The sequence below is a fragment of the Cylas formicarius genome, unplaced genomic scaffold (genome assembly GCF_029955315.1).
Source record: "Cylas formicarius isolate icCylForm1 unplaced genomic scaffold, icCylForm1.1 PGA_scaffold_3__17_contigs__length_32017465, whole genome shotgun sequence".
Classification (NCBI taxonomy): domain Eukaryota; kingdom Metazoa; phylum Arthropoda; class Insecta; order Coleoptera; family Brentidae; genus Cylas; species Cylas formicarius.
This window is the reverse complement of record NW_026844326.1, coordinates 24,523,571-24,541,783: the sequence shown is the minus strand read 5'-3', so window position 1 is coordinate 24,541,783 and position 18,213 is coordinate 24,523,571. Positions and strand designations below refer to the sequence as shown.

At 37.2% G+C, this 18,213-nt stretch overlaps 1 protein-coding gene across 1 annotated transcript in view; it reads left to right on the top strand.

The window, feature by feature from the left end:
* LOC132700159 (protein rhomboid-like) overlaps window positions 1-18,213 on the top strand; it is a 152,754-nt gene that overhangs the window by 124,442 nt on the left and 10,099 nt on the right. The window contains exons 5-6 of the mRNA XM_060667320.1: window positions 6,608-6,720; window positions 11,448-11,565. Of these exons, the coding sequence (XP_060523303.1) occupies window positions 6,608-6,720; window positions 11,448-11,565 (231 nt within the window). The remainder of the gene's footprint in view (window positions 1-6,607; window positions 6,721-11,447; window positions 11,566-18,213) is intronic.

Sequence of the window (18,213 nt, the reverse complement as noted above, 5' to 3'; positions counted from 1 at the left end):
TCGTCAATAACCCTATTTGTTTTTAGTAATAAAAAAAAGTTAATTGTACTATTTTACTACTAAATCTAAAAAGCAGAAATAATTTTAATCAATTTAAACTCGTATTAAAGCATATTAAATCAAACACCAGTAATTTCTAAAAAAAAAATGAAAGTCAAAAAGTGCACAATAGGCCGATTTATATGCAGTTTAGACCCAGCCACCTTAGGCGAGTTTTGTGTCATTTTGACCTTATTTTTCGTATTATTATTTGAAATGAAACAATTATTTTATTATATAGAGGCTTATGCTTTTTTGTAACGAAAACGCCGCGGGGTGTCGCTCGTATCGGCTTCCGAATTCGGTACGGTCCTGCGAGGGCGATCGCATGGCCGGTTTGGTTTTTTTGTTTCCTTAATTTTGGCTGTGGGAGCCAGGGGGGGCGCTTAGCGCGGCTGCGGCGGCGGCGGCGGCGGCGGCACAGGACCAAAGCCCCTCGCGCGTCATAAAACCGTTTCGAAATTTAATGGATACGTATTTTCGCGGGTCCCTCGTTTTAATTATTGTTATTAACGGCGAGCGATGTGGGCAGCGCAGCGGCGTCGGCGGGGGGCGGTCGGGAGGGGCGGCGGCGGGTGAAATTGCAAATCTCTCCACGGTTCGCTACAACTCCGACAATTTTATATTTATATATAATGCAGCAATAACGTTATATCGATAACGTTCACCGTAATGGCGTGCATTATATTTAGAAAAATATACCGCAGCGAGGAATTTGATATTTATGGCTGTCTTCGAGCGAATGCCATGCACCGTGCGCGGATAGAAAGAGAGGGAACGAGAGCCAGGATCGAGATCGATAATATGTTAACGGGGATGTATGGCAAGGTCGGTCGTATGAAGCGAATTCTTGACCGGAACAATAAGTAAAGGCAAGTAGTGCCACCCTCACGATTTCCCCCTTGAACACAGTATGCAAGTAAAATAGTAAAATATTACCAGCATATCCACGTAATGTACACAACCTAAATACTTTGTCGTTATGCTAAAATGACGAACATTTATCATATAGATTATATACTTTTAGATTTTGGTATGTAGTTTCTACCTAGAGATACGAGGGCAGCGCCAAAATTTCCCGGCCTCAATATGAAAGAAACAAAGTAGAGTAACAATTTTTTATTATTTTTCAATGTAATCCCCCTTAACTCCAAAACACTTATTACATCTCTTCATTAACAATTCAATCCCTTTAAAAAAATATTCTTTTGGTTTGTCTGCAAAATGAGCTAAAACAGCCTCTTTTAACTCAACTTCGTCGTTAAACCGCGGTCCACGTAAGACCTTTTTCAAATATCCAAACAAATAATAGTCGCTGAGGGCCATATCTGGATTATAGGGAGGATGATCTATCTGTTGGAACCCACACTCTAAAATGGCAGCTTGTGCAACGAACACTTGTATCAGAAAGCTTAGTAATTTCTGAGATTTCCTTGACCTTTAAACGTCGATTACTCAATACCACCTCTTCCACAATCGCAACAATATCTTCCGTTATGACCTTCACGGGTCGACCAGTTCTTGAATCATCTTCGAGGGACTCCTGCCCCATTCGAAAACGTTTTGCCCATTCTTTCACTACAGAATACGAAGGAGAACTTTGGCCGTACACACCATCCAGCCTTTCTTTAATAATTTTAGGTGCTAAAGTTTTATCGTGATACTGGAGCTGTATCTATGTCAGGCCGGGAAGAACTTTTTCTGGGTAGATTCCAAAAAAAATCTTTGAATAAATTCTAATGTTGAACTAATTTGAACAGGATATTGTAGATTATAAATAAAATGTGCTCTAAAGACTGTTATTATTTAGTCTGGAAAACGATATTTCCCATATTTTTTTTATTTTATGTGTTTTCAATATTTTCATCCGAATATGACGCTGTTTGACTAAATAAACTTTATTAGTTTTTGACTGAGTAACTGTGTTTTCTGAATGTTCTCTGCAAAAATGTACCCTTAATTCATTTTTTTTTTACTAAAAATCGAACTAAATGCATATAGAAATGTTTTTTCCAATCTTTTAATGTAATTGTCTGGTATTTACAAAAATAACTATTTTTAGGAGAATGGACCTCTAACGTACTATGTTGCAAATATATAATTAAAGAATAAGAATAAATAAGAATTAAAGGCATTATACTTCGAAAACACCATTTTGCACTCATCGTACATACATCGAAATTTTGTATAGTTTTTTCTATGAAAATGCTGATGCAAATTGTTTTCTCGAACAGAAGAAAACTTACTGCCTCAAGAGAAACGGTTAAACATTGTACTTACCTTATAAGATTCGTAAACTAGGTAATAAGCCTATATAATCTTGTGAATGAGCAGTATTTTAATGCACAAACAGCACAGCAGCGGTATTATTACGTTTTTAAGTCGAAGAACTATAAAAATCGCATCAATGTGGTGATCGTTTTCCGCGTCGCATCGCGCATCCGTTTTCTGTATTTCTTACTACTACTTCTATATTTATGACAATAATTTAAATGTCATCACATTATTTTACAGATTCTTTTAATTCTTTACTTTATTTTAAAGAAAAATACACTTTACAAAGTAAAATGTTGTAAAGTGTACTAGAAATATTAATACAAAATAAAAACTTGAACGATATTGTAAAAAACACATAATAAATAGGTGGCGTATTATATTGTATATTTAAATAAAATTGCATGTATTTTTTACTGTGAAGAACACACTTATAGGCACTGAGGTGCTGGAAAAGCGGCCCGGGTGCAAACCTCCAGTGCGGTACGACCCGAGCGCGCCGCAACGTGTATACATCTATAATATATATGTATAGACGGTTCGACGCGTCGACGTTCGGTACCGCCGGTTTCGCGCGTCGTGAAAAATGACCGTGCGACTTACGACCAAATAAATCATCTCCGAGGCGGTCGTACCACTAAAAACCATGAATAATAATGGTAAGTTGATTACCGCCGAGTGGACGCCGCGGGTCGTCCGCAGTACCGGGAACCGCCGTCAAACGCCTCGCACTAATATAGTTAGTGTACCACGATCCGGACGTGATGCGAACCGATTACGCGGATAGGGACCGGCGAGTCGTACCAATTACTTAGAAATGAAGCTGTCCGCTTTATTTATTCGCGATCGGGGCCGTGCCCGAGGGGCACCTGCCGTATCTCTGACAGTACCTTTAGTACCTTTGATGTAAGCACTGCTTAGTTCCATATAGTAAAGCGCCAAGCTGTAATTTTGTTAATTGCTTCGTCCTCCTTTGGCTCGTTGAACGTTTCGGTGGCGCTGAAGTGTGGTACTGCCTTTCGTATTTCTGGTTAGTTGTAATACGTGTCTCTGCAAGGCACTCAGTCTTTATTGTCTCATTTCCACATTTATTGAGTACCCACTGCAACTTTCATAGCTTGTAGGATCTATTTATGATTAGATAGATAGAACCGTGGTACTAATTTTGAAATATACTGCCTTTCTTATCTCGTACTATATCTATAAGGCATGCAGCTCTGAGTTTTTGTTGCCTTACTCCTTTAGTTGTTAAATACTGCATCGAGGCATCTAGGATACTTGTGCAAGTGTTTTAGTACCACTATTCGTTAAAGACTTCAATCGCAAAGTTAATTGGAATGGATTATTTGGAATATTCGTTGAGTACTGCATTTCTGCAAGCTCTTTGTGCACCCGCCAAATTGGGGTACTACCTTTCCTAGGTTCTACTTCATTCTACTAGTGGCCCTGTAAGCCACGCAGCTTTTTATCTTACTGTATCCAGGTATCTTTTTGCGAGATCCGCTTGTTTTTCACTGCTAAACTGCGGTACTACCATTCGACGAAGCTGATAGCTGCGAATCTACCAGCTTCATTTGTAATACAACGTATTTGGATATATTTCTTCCTTTATTTTTGACGAGGGGTACTACTTGTCGCCACATCGCCACCAGCGGTACTACATTTAGATGCGAACGGTTGGGTGCCGGTTCTAATGCCGTCGTATTGCTAAACAAATTGTCGAACAACAATAACAGAGAACCGTTCCGAGGTAACCGACTGATCGGCCGGGCGCGCTCACATTATACGGAGTGTTCCGGACCCAGTTCCCACGTAACAATTTTCAGTCTATAGTCCGCTGGGCCGGTAAGTACTACTATATTAGCGGCGCGGCGACGCAAGGCGGTACGCGGCAAAGTCAGGTTTACGGGATTTTAAATGTGTACAAATGCACCGGACTTTCGAAACGCCATTGTGTCGGTTTTATTTTCATTCTTCGTCGTTGGTCTAGCGTTAATATCGTTTTACTGTCATGGGAATGGTGCGATGGAATGTCGGACGGTTGTTTACTCTATACACTTTCCACCTCCCCGTTTTCTCCAGTCCGAAGAACTCTGCCTGGCGATTTTTTTAGAGGCCATTGCATGCATTAATTTGCCGATCGAACGGAACACCACGCGTTGCCCCTTTTGATGATGGAAGAACGACATAAGCCTGATTGAGAGATATGCAATTTGTACCAGCACGTTTTTCTTCCATATTTACCCATTAACTTTTTCATCCTGATCGACGTTCTCGCCCAGCAGAGGAATAATAAAGTCTTCTGAATGACCTAGCAAGACGCGAGAAAATTCGTCTGACACAATTTTGGATGAATTTCCTCAAGAAAGTCCAACTAATGTCACAATTCCTGGAGATGACGCGTCCTTTTGCGTCTTCTTGAAATCGAAGAACCTCCAACGTCTAAACACTGATTTTTCGTAGACTTGTACAACATTTTTTTTAGGAAAAATTCCATAATTGGGTCGAAATTTTTAGATCAAAGATTTGGTACACAGGGGAGATGTCTATTCCCAAATGCGAGATCGGAGAAGTATTTTTAAAGATTCAGAAGATGTATAATGTTCACGACTATTAATGCCTTCCGTAAAGTATCTTTTCGACATTATGCAGGGTGTAGGAGTTAGTCAATTTCTTTGGCATTTCGATATAACTCATATCGAGAGCTAAGAATCTCGTATTTAACGTTTTTGCGAAGGGTGAAAGTTTTAATCCGAAAAGTTGAACGCAATCAAACTTTTAATAAGAAAAAAATTAGATTGTTCTGTTTCACGAACTGTTTTCTCGAAAAGCACTTATCCAATGCAAAAATGTAGAAGTGCAAAACGCTTGACTTTTAGGGATATAATCTTGTAGTTTAGGCAATTTTTGGGAATGTAATTCACGATTTGTTTCTACTATTTGTTCATTATAAAATTTGATCTACCAGCCTGCTGTTCGATCTCCTGGGGTCCGTATATTTTTCCATATAATCGACTCATGGTGCCTATGGCAGATATGCACACCTGCAGTTTCCACTGTTATCTCTAGGCCTTTCTTACGTATTGGCCTCTTCCTAGCTGCTTGGTACGGTTTTTCCAAGTAAGTATGGTAAACAGTTTTAATTTGATAGCAAATAGGCAAAACCTAAAAGTTCTTATAAATTGCTTTTTGTAAATAAATTAGAAGCATTAAAAAGCAGGGAAATTTGGTTTGAACACCTTAATGGGCTCTAATTTGATTGATATATGAATAAAATCTAAATTTTCCGCAGTTATCCTTTGGGCCTTTTTTATGTACTGGTGTTATCCAGGCCTCTTTCTAGATACATGGTATGGTTTTTCCATTTAAGTATGGCCAAACAGTTTTGATTTGATAGCCAACTGGACAAAACCTAAAAGTTCCTAAAAATTGCCTTTTTTCAGAGGTACATTCTTAGTTGTAAATAAGCAGCATTAAAAAACGCGGCAATTTGGTTTGAACACCTTAATGGGCTCTAATTTTATTGATATTTGAATAAAATCTAAATTTTCCACAGTTATCCCTTGGGCCTTTCTTAAGTATTGGTGTTATCCAGACCTCTTCCTAGCTACTTGGTATGGTTTTGATTTGATAGGCAAATAGGCAAAACCTAAAAGTTCCTAAAAATTGCCTTTTTAAGAGGTGCGTTCTTACTTGTAAATAAGAAGCATTAATGAACAGGGCAATTTGGTCTTAACACAAATATAATTTGATTGATACTTGCATAAAATGTAAAAATTTTCCAAAGTTTCATTTCATTTTGAAGTTAGGCCGACTGCTTATTGGAAAGATGGCACTTTTATAGGGTACATGCAAAACCATTCCATTCACTTCGCAAAAGTTGGAAAATGCTCCGTAGGAGCACGATAAAAAATGCCGCTTGCGGTGTCCATATTTTGCGAAAGTGGTTTAGTTGAAGCCATACGACTGAACGATGTAAATTTGGTAGAAAAAAAAACTGGCCGGTAATAGTTATACGTCGCGACTCTTCCAAAGGGACCGCACCCTGAAATACTTAATTTACGCTCGAAAATAACCTTAAATATTTATAAACAAATAATCTATTCGCCAGAGTGACCCTCGCGAGCGTCGTCCTTGGCCGCCGCCGGTCTCGGCGGCCGGGTAACCGCCAAAGGTCCCAGTGGACCGATGGCGGCAATCGTCATATCGATCGATAAAAACGTCTTTGACGACGACCTGTACGGGGCGCCGACGCGAGCTGCCATTTTACAGTATTTTTTCCCTTTCGTTTCAGATGACCGGAAAACGTTCGAGGAGTTTTAAATGCGCCGTCCATCACAGGGACCGAGAGGTTTCCTCAGAAAACGATTTTCACTTGCTTCTGAACGAGCCTCCGCTATTTCGCAGGTAAGAACTTGGTGTTCTACAACTAGTAAAGGTTCTAGGGTCTTTGGTGTTCCAGTGTTCCTACAGAAACACCGTTTGCGAGAACAGAAATAAGGTAGTGGCTGCTTGATGTAAACGAAGGAGTCAAATAGTCTGCCTACGAATCGTCTTGCAAAAGAGTTTATTTATATCGTTCTCTCAAATAATGGCCTCCAGCTCAAAATCCGTTCCAAACAGTGACACTACGTGTCGCTCCCTCATCTAGAAGAGCCCTCTCTTAGTCTTAGTCGGCTGCTGTCGGTTAGAAGATCAAATTGGAGTTTCCTCCTCTTCTAAATACATCCCTTATGTGCTGTCGTCTACCACTCCCATCGCGGTGCCGTGCGAGACTTTGAGATGTAGAGGGTCCCGCAATTAGATCACACGACTGCCGCTAAACTCACCTAATGCCCCCCATAGCCCTCCTGCAGCACACTATTCCAACGTGTTGTGATGCACTCGCTGCGATTAACAATGTCACCAACGTAAAAATGTGCTTGAAAAGTTGGTGTTCAGTAATTCATTTCACGAACTCTCTTGTTCATGGACATTAGGCTTCAGTTGTCATGAGTTTCTTGAATTTTGTAAGCAGATATGTTGTTTTAGAGAACTAACTAACTGCCCATAAGGAATTGAGTGCCCTCTATTGCGAATTCAGTTTCTTCGCGGACATAATTATTGGGAAAATTTTGGTTTTTCGTTATTCTGGTGCTTGCCGCTAAACCAAGGTGAAGTTGTCTCACACCCGAGTGCTTGGAGAAGGTCCTCCTGTCAAAAGGTAGTGTTGTGAACAACTGCCGACTTCAACTCCGTGAAAGTGAATGCGTTCGTGTCGCTTCGACTGTATGCGCGTCGTCCTCGAATTCTATTCCTGTAGCGACGTCGTTCGTATACGTGTCGTTCGTTTTTCGATTGTTTCCGTTTCACGACACTTAATATACCACGAATTTCCTGTCCGTTTTTTGTGGAGCCCGGTCGGCGCGCGATCCTTTGTAAATAAATATAGAAGAGCGTGTAAAACACGTCGGGTTCGTTTTATAAACCCGACGAAAGAAATTGTCTGATTATCATCTGATGAGGTCTGCATTTTTGCAACGCACGGTATCAGGGTTTCAAGCTCCAGGTTTGAATAGCTCCTTATGGATCTAGAAAAGCGGAGCGTTAAGAAAATGCGCAGTGCTAATTTTCGTTTTGCAGTTAGATAACGCCATACTGTGCACAACTGCAGTTATTAGTTTTCGTAGGTGGTTCTCCACTTTTGACTCTTTCTATCTGGTTATACCCCCTAGCTTCGATACTGGCTCTCTGGTTTGGTTCCATTCCTATGAAGCTCTTCAGTTGGCATTGGCCCGGCAGCACCGTTCTCCTAACAGCTTTCCTTTTGTAAGTTTGCTATAAATTACGTGGATGAGCTTCTGAGGAATTCCTGGTCGTTGGTCTTTCTTTTGCATAGTGTTCTGTTATCTCTTTATGGAAATTTTGGTTTTTCGTCTTGAACTTCATTTTTCCGGTTTCGAATTTATTTGTGCTGCTCTCCGTTGCTCTTGCTGCTGACCGTTGGTACTTTTTTAGCTAAAGTGGTGAGAGAACTAGCATTATCATAAACTATTATGCTGCCCGGTGGGTTATTTTAAATCAAATCAAATTTATTATTAAGATGAAAAATATTAAAGCACATTAGAAGCCCCTAGATACGAGGTATATCAGTGTATAAATAAATAATACATTCTTTAATATAATACTAGGTATAAAATTGTTATTAAAAATGCAGAAAGTTTTTGTAAGAATTTATTTGAATACAATAGGTAGGTGAAATAATTTCTTTAAAGGTGTTATTAAGAACATTTTTTTCATTACTTGTTATGAAATTGGAGCAAGTGCATTCAATTTCTTTGCAGTGCCTTTACTTTGTTGGATGCCGTTTGATAAAAGGTAGCATTTTGGACCTAAAAATATAGGGAAGGGTTGACTTAGACTCGATTCTAAGGCAATTTAAGGTATTCGTTTATATTTTTTACCCAATTTACAAAAAATTCACTGATCGTGATGGTAGTTTGATGTCGCTGGAAGTGGCAAACCTTCCTCAAGCCCCCGTGTATAATGTGTATACTATGTCTTTAATACGGATTCACAATGAAGTTCGATGAAGAATTATGCATTAAAATATATAAATTATTAGCGCATTTTTTTATTTTAACGTAGACGGGTGTTTTTTTTAAATTTAAATACATAGAAACAGTATGTGCAATTGTCTGATAATAAAAATAAAAAATTTAGCTTCCTATGCTCATAAATCGATTCTCTTGCAACACATATTCAAATGATACTTTCTTTTTGGTTTGTTACTCTTCTCCATTCTGTCTACTAAAATAAAAATATCTTCCTGTACTGGTAAATGTTTGTTGTAAATCTGTGCTGGACTATACTTATTGATGTATAATGCCCAGTACACACCTAGAAACAGTCCGTTTCTGAATCGTTTCGGAAATATTGACGATGTATGTACAATTTTTAGTAAATAAATGCCTGAGACAGGGATGTTGTATATCTCCCACTTTGTTTATAATTTACATAGGCCTTAAAGGAGTGGAAACGAAAATCTAATAAAATGGGTGTAATGATGAACAGTGAGTCCATCTACAGTCTATAATTTGCAGATGATCAAGTAATATTAGCAGAAGATGAGCGCGATATAAACTATATGTTTAGAAAGCTTGTAGAAGAATACAAGAAATGGGACTTGGAAATAAATATGGAGAAAACCCAGTACATGGCTATTGGAATAAACGGACAATATTTACACACTGATGTGGGAACTATTAAACATACAAACCAGTATAAGTACTTAGAAGTGACTAAAACATCGGACGGAAGAGACGAAGTGGACGAACAAAACAAAATTAATAAATAAAAAATTGTTATAGTCAATTACATCCAGTGTTATGGAATGACCTAATTACGTATGGGTCAGAGGTTTGGAAAATGTGAAAGGCTATGAAAGAAAAGGTAGCTTCTACAGACATGATGTATTTTGACGAAATTTTAAACAGAATGAATGTAGAAAAGAGACTTATTAGATACTATTGAAGGAAAACAACTAATGTGGATTGGACATATGAGTCGAATGAGCGAAGGCAGAATACCCAAGAAAATGTATGAGTGGAGGCCACCCCAAAGAAAGAAAAGAGGCAGACTACGGAAAAGCTGGAAGGCAAGATTTGATGAAGCTGTACAAAGGAGAAGTCTCACAAAGGATTTATACAGCGATCGAGACGCGTGGAGGTTGGGATGCGGTAAACGGCCAATGCTGTAGCCAAACCAACAAAAAAAAATGGTGTTTAAATCTAAGTTTCTTAGCTCATCCGGGAGACAAAATATTAGTCAAAAAATGTCAACTTTTTCAAAAAATTATTACAAATTCGAATTTCCCGTCCTCGAAAACCCCCCTATGCAGAATTTTATCCACATTTGAGAAATCACCTAGAAATCATATTTGGGGTTGGAAAATCGGCTCGACAATCGATGGTTAATTTGAAAATTATCACTTATTTATAATTTTGAGAATTTGAGGTTTATATCTTATACACCTTGGACCTTCCTCTATCCGACGATATCAAAATGTCTCACCCAAGTTGTACCGTTTATCGTGGGGTCGTGGGGAACGTTTTTTGCGGGAGGCTGAAAAATATTTAAAAAAAAAACTAATTACCATTAAATGGAGGTGGTTGGGGTGGTGGGTGGGAAGCAAAGTATTTTAAAAAAATGAAAATGAGAATTTTTGAAGAGTATCATAATATCCATGAAAATTATAAATTGAGAATATTAACTAATGATGGAGAACGTTGGAGGCTTATTTTCTGGTATTTGTGAATATACCTCATTGACTTCTTACTTCAATACAAATTTCAATCTTTTCGGAAAAACGTAGATATTTTTAAAAATCAAAAATATAAAATTTATGAGGAAAAACATTATAAACATGAAATAATAAATCTAAACTATTAACCGAAAATGGGGGGCTGATGGGGACAATATAGTATGTGCGGACCACTCGTAAGGTGACTGCCAGCCGAAAAACCCGCTGCCATCTCCCATTTATGAATCGGGTATTAAATTATGCCTATAATAGAAACCTTCTTCAAGAAACTTTCTCTTCCAACAACGAGTGATTTTCCATATTTTGCTTGGTCTGTACTAGGCTTAAACGACAAGCGCATGTGCATATATTTTGATGTTGGCTTCAACATCGACCTAGGCAAGCGGCTTGTATCTTAAATAGAAATGTTCGCCCCCGGTAGAAATGGATACCAAACAGCGGCGCGGAAAAGGTCGATAAATTCGCGGCCGTCTAGTCGAAACGACCGGAAAAGCCTATAGGGGAAATCGATACGTCCCAGAATAAAGTAGTCGGCTGCGGAAATGTTGGATTTATATTTAAAAGTGGCTTCGAGAGGTGTGTTTTCACGTTCGCTTCTAAATTATAACCGCTTTAAAGCTTGTGTGGCTCTGACGTAGCGGGCGTCGGACGATTCAGGAAATGAAATAAAAATGTAACTTTCTAGACTGGCGCCGGATTTATGCGTTTAATTGAATAATTTGTGGTACTACACCGCGCTTCTCTAGTAGCTGAGCAGCCGGTCGCGTGGTTTATTTAAGCGATGGTTTTTTCTTTTTGTACGTCACGCGTTTTGTTCTTTTTTTTATTTCAGAATGGTGACGATAGTGGCCGAAGAATTTTTGACGGACGACAGGGACCGGAAGTATTACGCGGACCATTACACCTGCTGTCCCCCGCCATTTTTCACGATCCTTATCACGCTTGTCGAGGTGAGTGGCTGACATCTTATTAGAGGACTGCGTCTCACGTTTCATTTTTAACCAAAACAAATGTTTCTTTTTTGAAAATTTTTCTTGGGCGTGTGAAAAACGCTCGGTTTGTTGATATTTAATTCTTTCGCTGTGTGCAAATCGTCTCAGATCAAAAATACTACAAAAAAGCTCTATCGCATACACATGATGAGAATTCGCTACAAATTAGGCGTTATTATCACCCAGTGTACACAAATTCTAAAAACAAAATATATTCGTCAGTCAGAATCTACGTATTTTACTCACTCGCTCACAGACTATTTTATTAAATAAGTACGTTGGTGTTTTGCTATGAATGATTTTTTGAAATTCACAGACAGAGATACTAAACGTAAATCTTAAAAATTAACCAAATATTTTTCTCGCTTTTACAATTATAAATGCTGCTTATTTAATAAATAATTATATATAACATTATAAATAGGGACGAGTGTTCTATATCTTATTCTAATTTTAATTAAATTAAATTAAATTAAATTAAATGTGCAAAAACGATCTTCACAAACATCAGTCAACCAAAATAAAAAACGATTTTTGTAGGTTGGAATTTTCTTCATCATTGTTTCTATGCTTTTAATCCGTGCCCGACCGACGAAACGAATCTTGGCGAATGATAGCCGAGAAGTCTAGAGAAATGCTTAGGGAGCAGCCTCGGTATGTAACGACGGTTTCTCTTCGCATCCGCATCTCTCCTGATGCCTCATTCCAAAACTTTTCTTTTTCGAAAGAAAACAGCTGGGACTTCCTGCTTTTATATATTTTTCGAAAAGATTCCTACCGGCACGTCGGAAATTTTATTTTTTATTTTAATCTACAATCTATAGGTCGGCAGTTGCAAAGAGACCGCGCAGCATAATAAAAGCCGCCGGCTTGTTTTCGTGGGGTTGTTTTCCGGGGACCTTATTTTTCGGCATATTCGCCCTAATTTAATGGGAAATAGGGGAGGATTCGGAGATAATAAACCTCTCGTGTTATAGGGGGTCGTCGAACGTTGCCAGTTTCTCTTGCGAAACTGGATACAGGGACGCCACAGTCGTCAGCTGCTGTTTACGTCCGAGTGCCGTTTTTCCCTTGTACTATCGTCATCGTCGTCGTGTTTTGACAACGCGGCGAGATTGTTAGATCGATAACCCACAAAAATAGCGGCGTAATCATAAATTGAGACGTAGCGCAGCCAAGGAAACATTAAAAAAAAAAACAAACAAAAAAGTTCAACAACCAAAAACAAATTACGACCCCTTGAAAACAAAATAATCAGTTCCCGAGAGATAATACGGCATAAATATTACAAGACATGCTTTTTGTAGGTCATTTTTCGCGATACTTCAGCTTCACTAACTGACGCAGCATGCAAGCTTATGATAGTCGACATTTATCTCTTTGTAACGCCTATATACCGTTCTCAACTGCAAATGCTTACCCTGGTCGCAGTCACCTAGAAAAATGGATATGTCGAAGGACGAGTGAAATATGTATAATTTTTCAAAACCATCCTAGTGGCAACTTTTGCAACGGTATTGTCGGGTGTGGGCAACTTTAAAAACAAACTATCTTATCGTGAATATGAAAAGAGGTTTTTTGCGTAGTATCCAGTGGCGTAGTGAGTTTTCATTTGAAACAAATATCACATAAGAGGTATTCTAAATACCTCATATATAGCATATATCTTTAATTTTTTTTTTTTATGACTATGAAAAAAGGTGTCCCTTTTCCTAAATCTCAAAGGGTAATTAATATTTTATTTTCTCCCTTCCTCTACATGTTAACCTAAATTATGACAATTGTAAGAAATGTCCTTTCTCCTCACGAAGGTTTCTTTCTTTCTGATATTTTTTCTTTATTTTAAGCCGAATTAATTCGTATCTCTCACCTTATCACATGACCTAAATTTTGAATTTTTCTTTCTTTGATGATGTCCGATATAATGAAAGCTTCTTTTTTTTCTGTGTGATGGTCTGGGCTCACAGCTCTCGATACAGCACCTTTTCATTCGGATTCTTATAAAAAATGTTTACATACTGAGTTTTCCTCACTTGTTCAATAAGGATCTTGAACAGAATTTTTAATATCACAAATACAATAATTTCGTAGTTCTATGTAATAAATATAAGGAATTAAAAATTTTTAAATTTAAATCTTCTTTGAAAAGTGCTTTCATTGGCTGTGACCGGTTGTGACGTCAATCCGCTCGTTAGACTACGCGCCAGCCGGACGGTAGCATAGAGAAGCCATTAGAGGACGATAACGCGTTCGTCTTGGTAATTTTAATTTTAATTTTAGTCTTGATAATGTCGCTTGCTTTTGTTCTCTTGTGTTTAGTATCAATAAGAAAGTTTTGAAAATGACCGAAGCCGATTTTTAAAAAATTCAATCTGATAATTTAGCTTTAGTAGATATGTTTATGGCGACATCTTACATACAAAACACCCAAAGTTTTTTTTTTGCTGAGGTTCGCGGTGTTAAAGCTAAGAGGTTTGTTCAAAGAAAATTTGGCCACTAGTTTTAATCCAATATAATATTGTCTGTAGATTAAAGTTTCAAGTATAATGTAAATTATTCAACAAAAACTACAAGGATTTTTTTAAATTAGTGGAAACCTAAATACTGATTTTAAAATATATTGGTACGTAGCTCGAGAATGCATTACGCTTTAGTTAGAGCTATGTGAAACCTGTCTCAAGAAGAAAAAGCATCGAAAAAAAGGGATAACCGTAAAACCGCTACTATTCCGACAACTAAGTTCGAGAGGACAAGTCGATCTTATAGATATGCAGACTTGCCCTGATGGTGATTTCTAATATATCCTTAATTACCGAGATCATTGAAATATGTTACGGCCACTAAAAACGAAAACAGCAGAAAAGGTCGGTTATTGTTATTGTTGAATAGATATTTTTTGCAGTTTTTTAAAATCGAAGACTAACCGAAAATAGAACTTCGCGTGGGCATAGTTCTTCATTTGGGTTTCAAAGATGTAACTTCACCAAAAAATGTACCACTAACTGTTTTAAATGTAAAAGATTAAAATTGTTATGCAATTCTAAGTGTCACCATTTGACATCTTTTGCTAATAAGTGACATGTATAGAATGTACTCTGTAAAAAGTAATTCTACCCAAAGAGAATTCTCTTTTTTGGCAAATACCTATTTTTTGGTAGTAAATGACATACATAAACAATACAAGGTGTATTTGTGATTGTTCTTTAAGATACAATAAATTATCACAAAACTAACCAAAACTGTGCCTTACACTTGTAAAATATATATACAATATTGGCAGTATGATAGTAACGCGGCAGCTTATTTCGGAGATTGCCTGCTACACATTTGTCGTACCACAGTGTAGGCAATGTCCGAAATATCTAATAATTTCGGACTTTGCCTAAAGTGGCCCGGCAATGCGGACTTTGCCTAGGCAAACCTAGGTATGACTGCATAACAGACTTGAAGAGTTAAACTCCTCAACATATTAACAACAAATAACGAGTTTTATGTTCTGGTAGACTAATAAAAAGTTTATCTGGCGTTTTACGGGTTCTGTCATCGTGTTTTGAAATATGGTTTTTGTGTTGCCTCCATCATTATCACTGTAAAGCACACTAACCACAAATTCAAACTGGAATAGATTAAATACAAACACACCTTTACACGAGGCAAAGACAAACGTAAATAATATATGTATGTAATAATAATAATAAATTGCCCTTATTTTTGTATATACAAATATACAGTAGAGAAGAAGCGAAGTCTAGCAAAGGCTACTCCACTTAGCATCTTAAATGTCTAAATGGATTAATTGATAAATTAAAAATAGTATAATAGATAAATGGAACAATAGAAAGTTATTATAATAAAAATAAATTATTTGAGAAGTTAGCAGTTTCAACCTGAAATATTTTTTAAAGAATTTAATTGAATGTGATTTTACTTAATCGTATATACTATTAAAAATCACAACAGTGTTATAAGAAAATGATCTGCGGAACAAACATAAACGATATCGTGCCTGTGATAGTCTGTAGGGGTGCATTGAAGCCACTGATTGAACATTACGAAAGTGTAGTTTAGCTCGTAGGTAGGACGGATTGGATGTGCTAATAATTTGCAAAATATAATTGTCGGCCTATAACCTGAGAATAAAACTATAACCATGTGTATCGATCGAAAAGCAGCGGTATGACGTCACGATCTTTCCCGCGCGTTTAGTGTCGTTTAAAAGGAATAGCGGGGTGTTACAACTTGAATTATTTATTGCAACATAAATATTGGGTTTTCAGTTTTGTTATTTGGTGTGCGTTATTTTCATAAATAAACGAATGGGTCAAAGAAAAAAAAATCACCCCTATTCTCGAGAGAACTTCGAGTTATTTATTTCTATTGTTTCTCCATCGGAATTGAATACAATAGGGGTGTATTATCAATGCGTATATAATGTTGCACACATACTAGTTTATTTTGACTGATAACTACCTTTTTGTAAAAAAAAAATTAAAGGTGATATTTTTGAAAAGCTAGTAACTAATCTGATTAATTTAAAAAAAGAACAAACAAGTTTTGTTATATATCAAGATTTGAGAGTATGAGACCAAAACTTACTGATTTAATTAATAAGTAACCCTATAAGAAATGGGACACACTGTACACGTGGCGACGTGGTTTTTCACTTTGCCGTTCTTTTGTGAGAAAATCTCTTTGCCTGTGGCGGATCGAAACGTTACGGCTTTGTTTTTTTTTGCGCTAGACAACGCGAGAAAAGAAAAAGGTCGTTTTAAAGGCTATAAATAGTAGCCGGACAATAACCGCGCTCGCGCGGGTTAATTTAAATAATTAAACACGTGTTTTATGCGTATACTTATGTCTATATAGGTGTGTGTGTGCTGTAGCGAGGGAAACGAACTCTAACCTTTTCCGACGTTAGATCGTGTGAAATGCGTGAGAAATGGCGTTAGACTGTCAAAGGAAGAAAAAATTGAAGAAGAAAAAAAAAGTGGGACGCACCATTGCGTTGCGACGCGCGCGACAGTTGCGCGTAAAATGTAAAGCCCGTTTTAGACGAGGTTGCGCGAACGACCTACACTTCAAGCCCGTGTTTCATGGCAAAGTGTGACTCGAAAAATAAACTCTATCGGTCGGCACCGAACTGAAAAGTTTTATGAGGATCCTCTGCAGAATTTTAACGATTAGACTAAACTAACGTGTAATGCATAAAGGCGGCTTTATGTGCCGAAATAGCGTACCTTTTTTATAAGCGACAACCACAGAATAACGCCATAAAGAAGCGACAGCCGAATAGGTATAAACGGCGGGTTTAAGGGATCTGGCGTAAACGGAATTGCCTATAGAGCACAGTAATACTCCTTCATAATCCGTAAAAATTGAAATATTTCTTTAAAATCGCATTAATCCGCATAAAATATGCGGCATTTTTCTAAAATCTGGAAATAAGTTGATACGTCTCTGCTCTAGCTACTAGTAATTTTGTATAGTGAGAGAAATGAATGAATGAATAAGAGAAACAATTTTTGTTGGCATAAAAATTCAAATCCTTTAAATTTAGTTTTCTTCGTTTTATACCGTCTCCTACCGTCTGGGGTTGGCGCCAAAAATGGCCATCTTCAACTTGAAAACCGGAGATCGAAATGGTTCCACTGATCTATTGCACCATTTCCTTAGATCCTTCAACAAGGAATCTCTTCTTCTACCAGACGCTCTTTTTCCTTCTATTTTACACTACATGATGGGTTGCGGTAACTTTTTTGAGTATTTCTGACTATATGTCCACAGGATCCTGGTTAAAAGCGAGTTTTTAAATGAGGAGTTGGTGCACTATCTCAGACATATGTTTCAATGAACTAACTATAAAAAAAAGCACAAAAACGAGAAATTTTAACACACTTTACTTTTAATTTTCCACACACAAGGGTATTGTCTCTATATATTAATAAACCAGTTACAAAAAGCAGTACTCTCGATAGATGCTGTCCGGAGGAAAAGTAACCGAGAACAACAGCATTTTCTATCTTGAGATTTAAGTAAACTGCCTGTGGAATAGAGTAGACGTTTAGTCATTAATATCAACAATAAAAAAGAAAATTTCGCCCAAGAAAATAGTAATACGTCTAAATATTTTTAAAAATTCTAAGAATTAAAATATTAAATAAAAGAAACAAATAAAATATTACATGAAAAGATTGGATTTTCTTATTCAGAAGGGTTTTAAAACCTATTTTAAACATTTTTTGATTTTCTTTTGGTTTATGTCAGCAGGAAGCATATTATATTATATTTGTCCGCAATGAGAAGGTGATTTTTTATCGCAATAGTTATAAAATGTTTTTAACTGAAAGTTTTTTTTTTGTTTCTTCTCGAGAAGGAATGAATGTTAGATCTTGTTCGAAAGTTTTTTTATTTTTATCGTTTAAGTAGATAAATTCCTGTCAGAAGTAAAAGATGTACTTCTAAAAACATCTCTGCATCTCTGCAGGTCTCAATTTACTTGCGGAGTATAATGAGGAATATGTAGTATAAACTTAAAAGAGAAGAAGGGGTGTTTAAGGAAGATATTAAGGTTTTTTGAGACATGGTTTACCTTAATCTTCAGCCAAG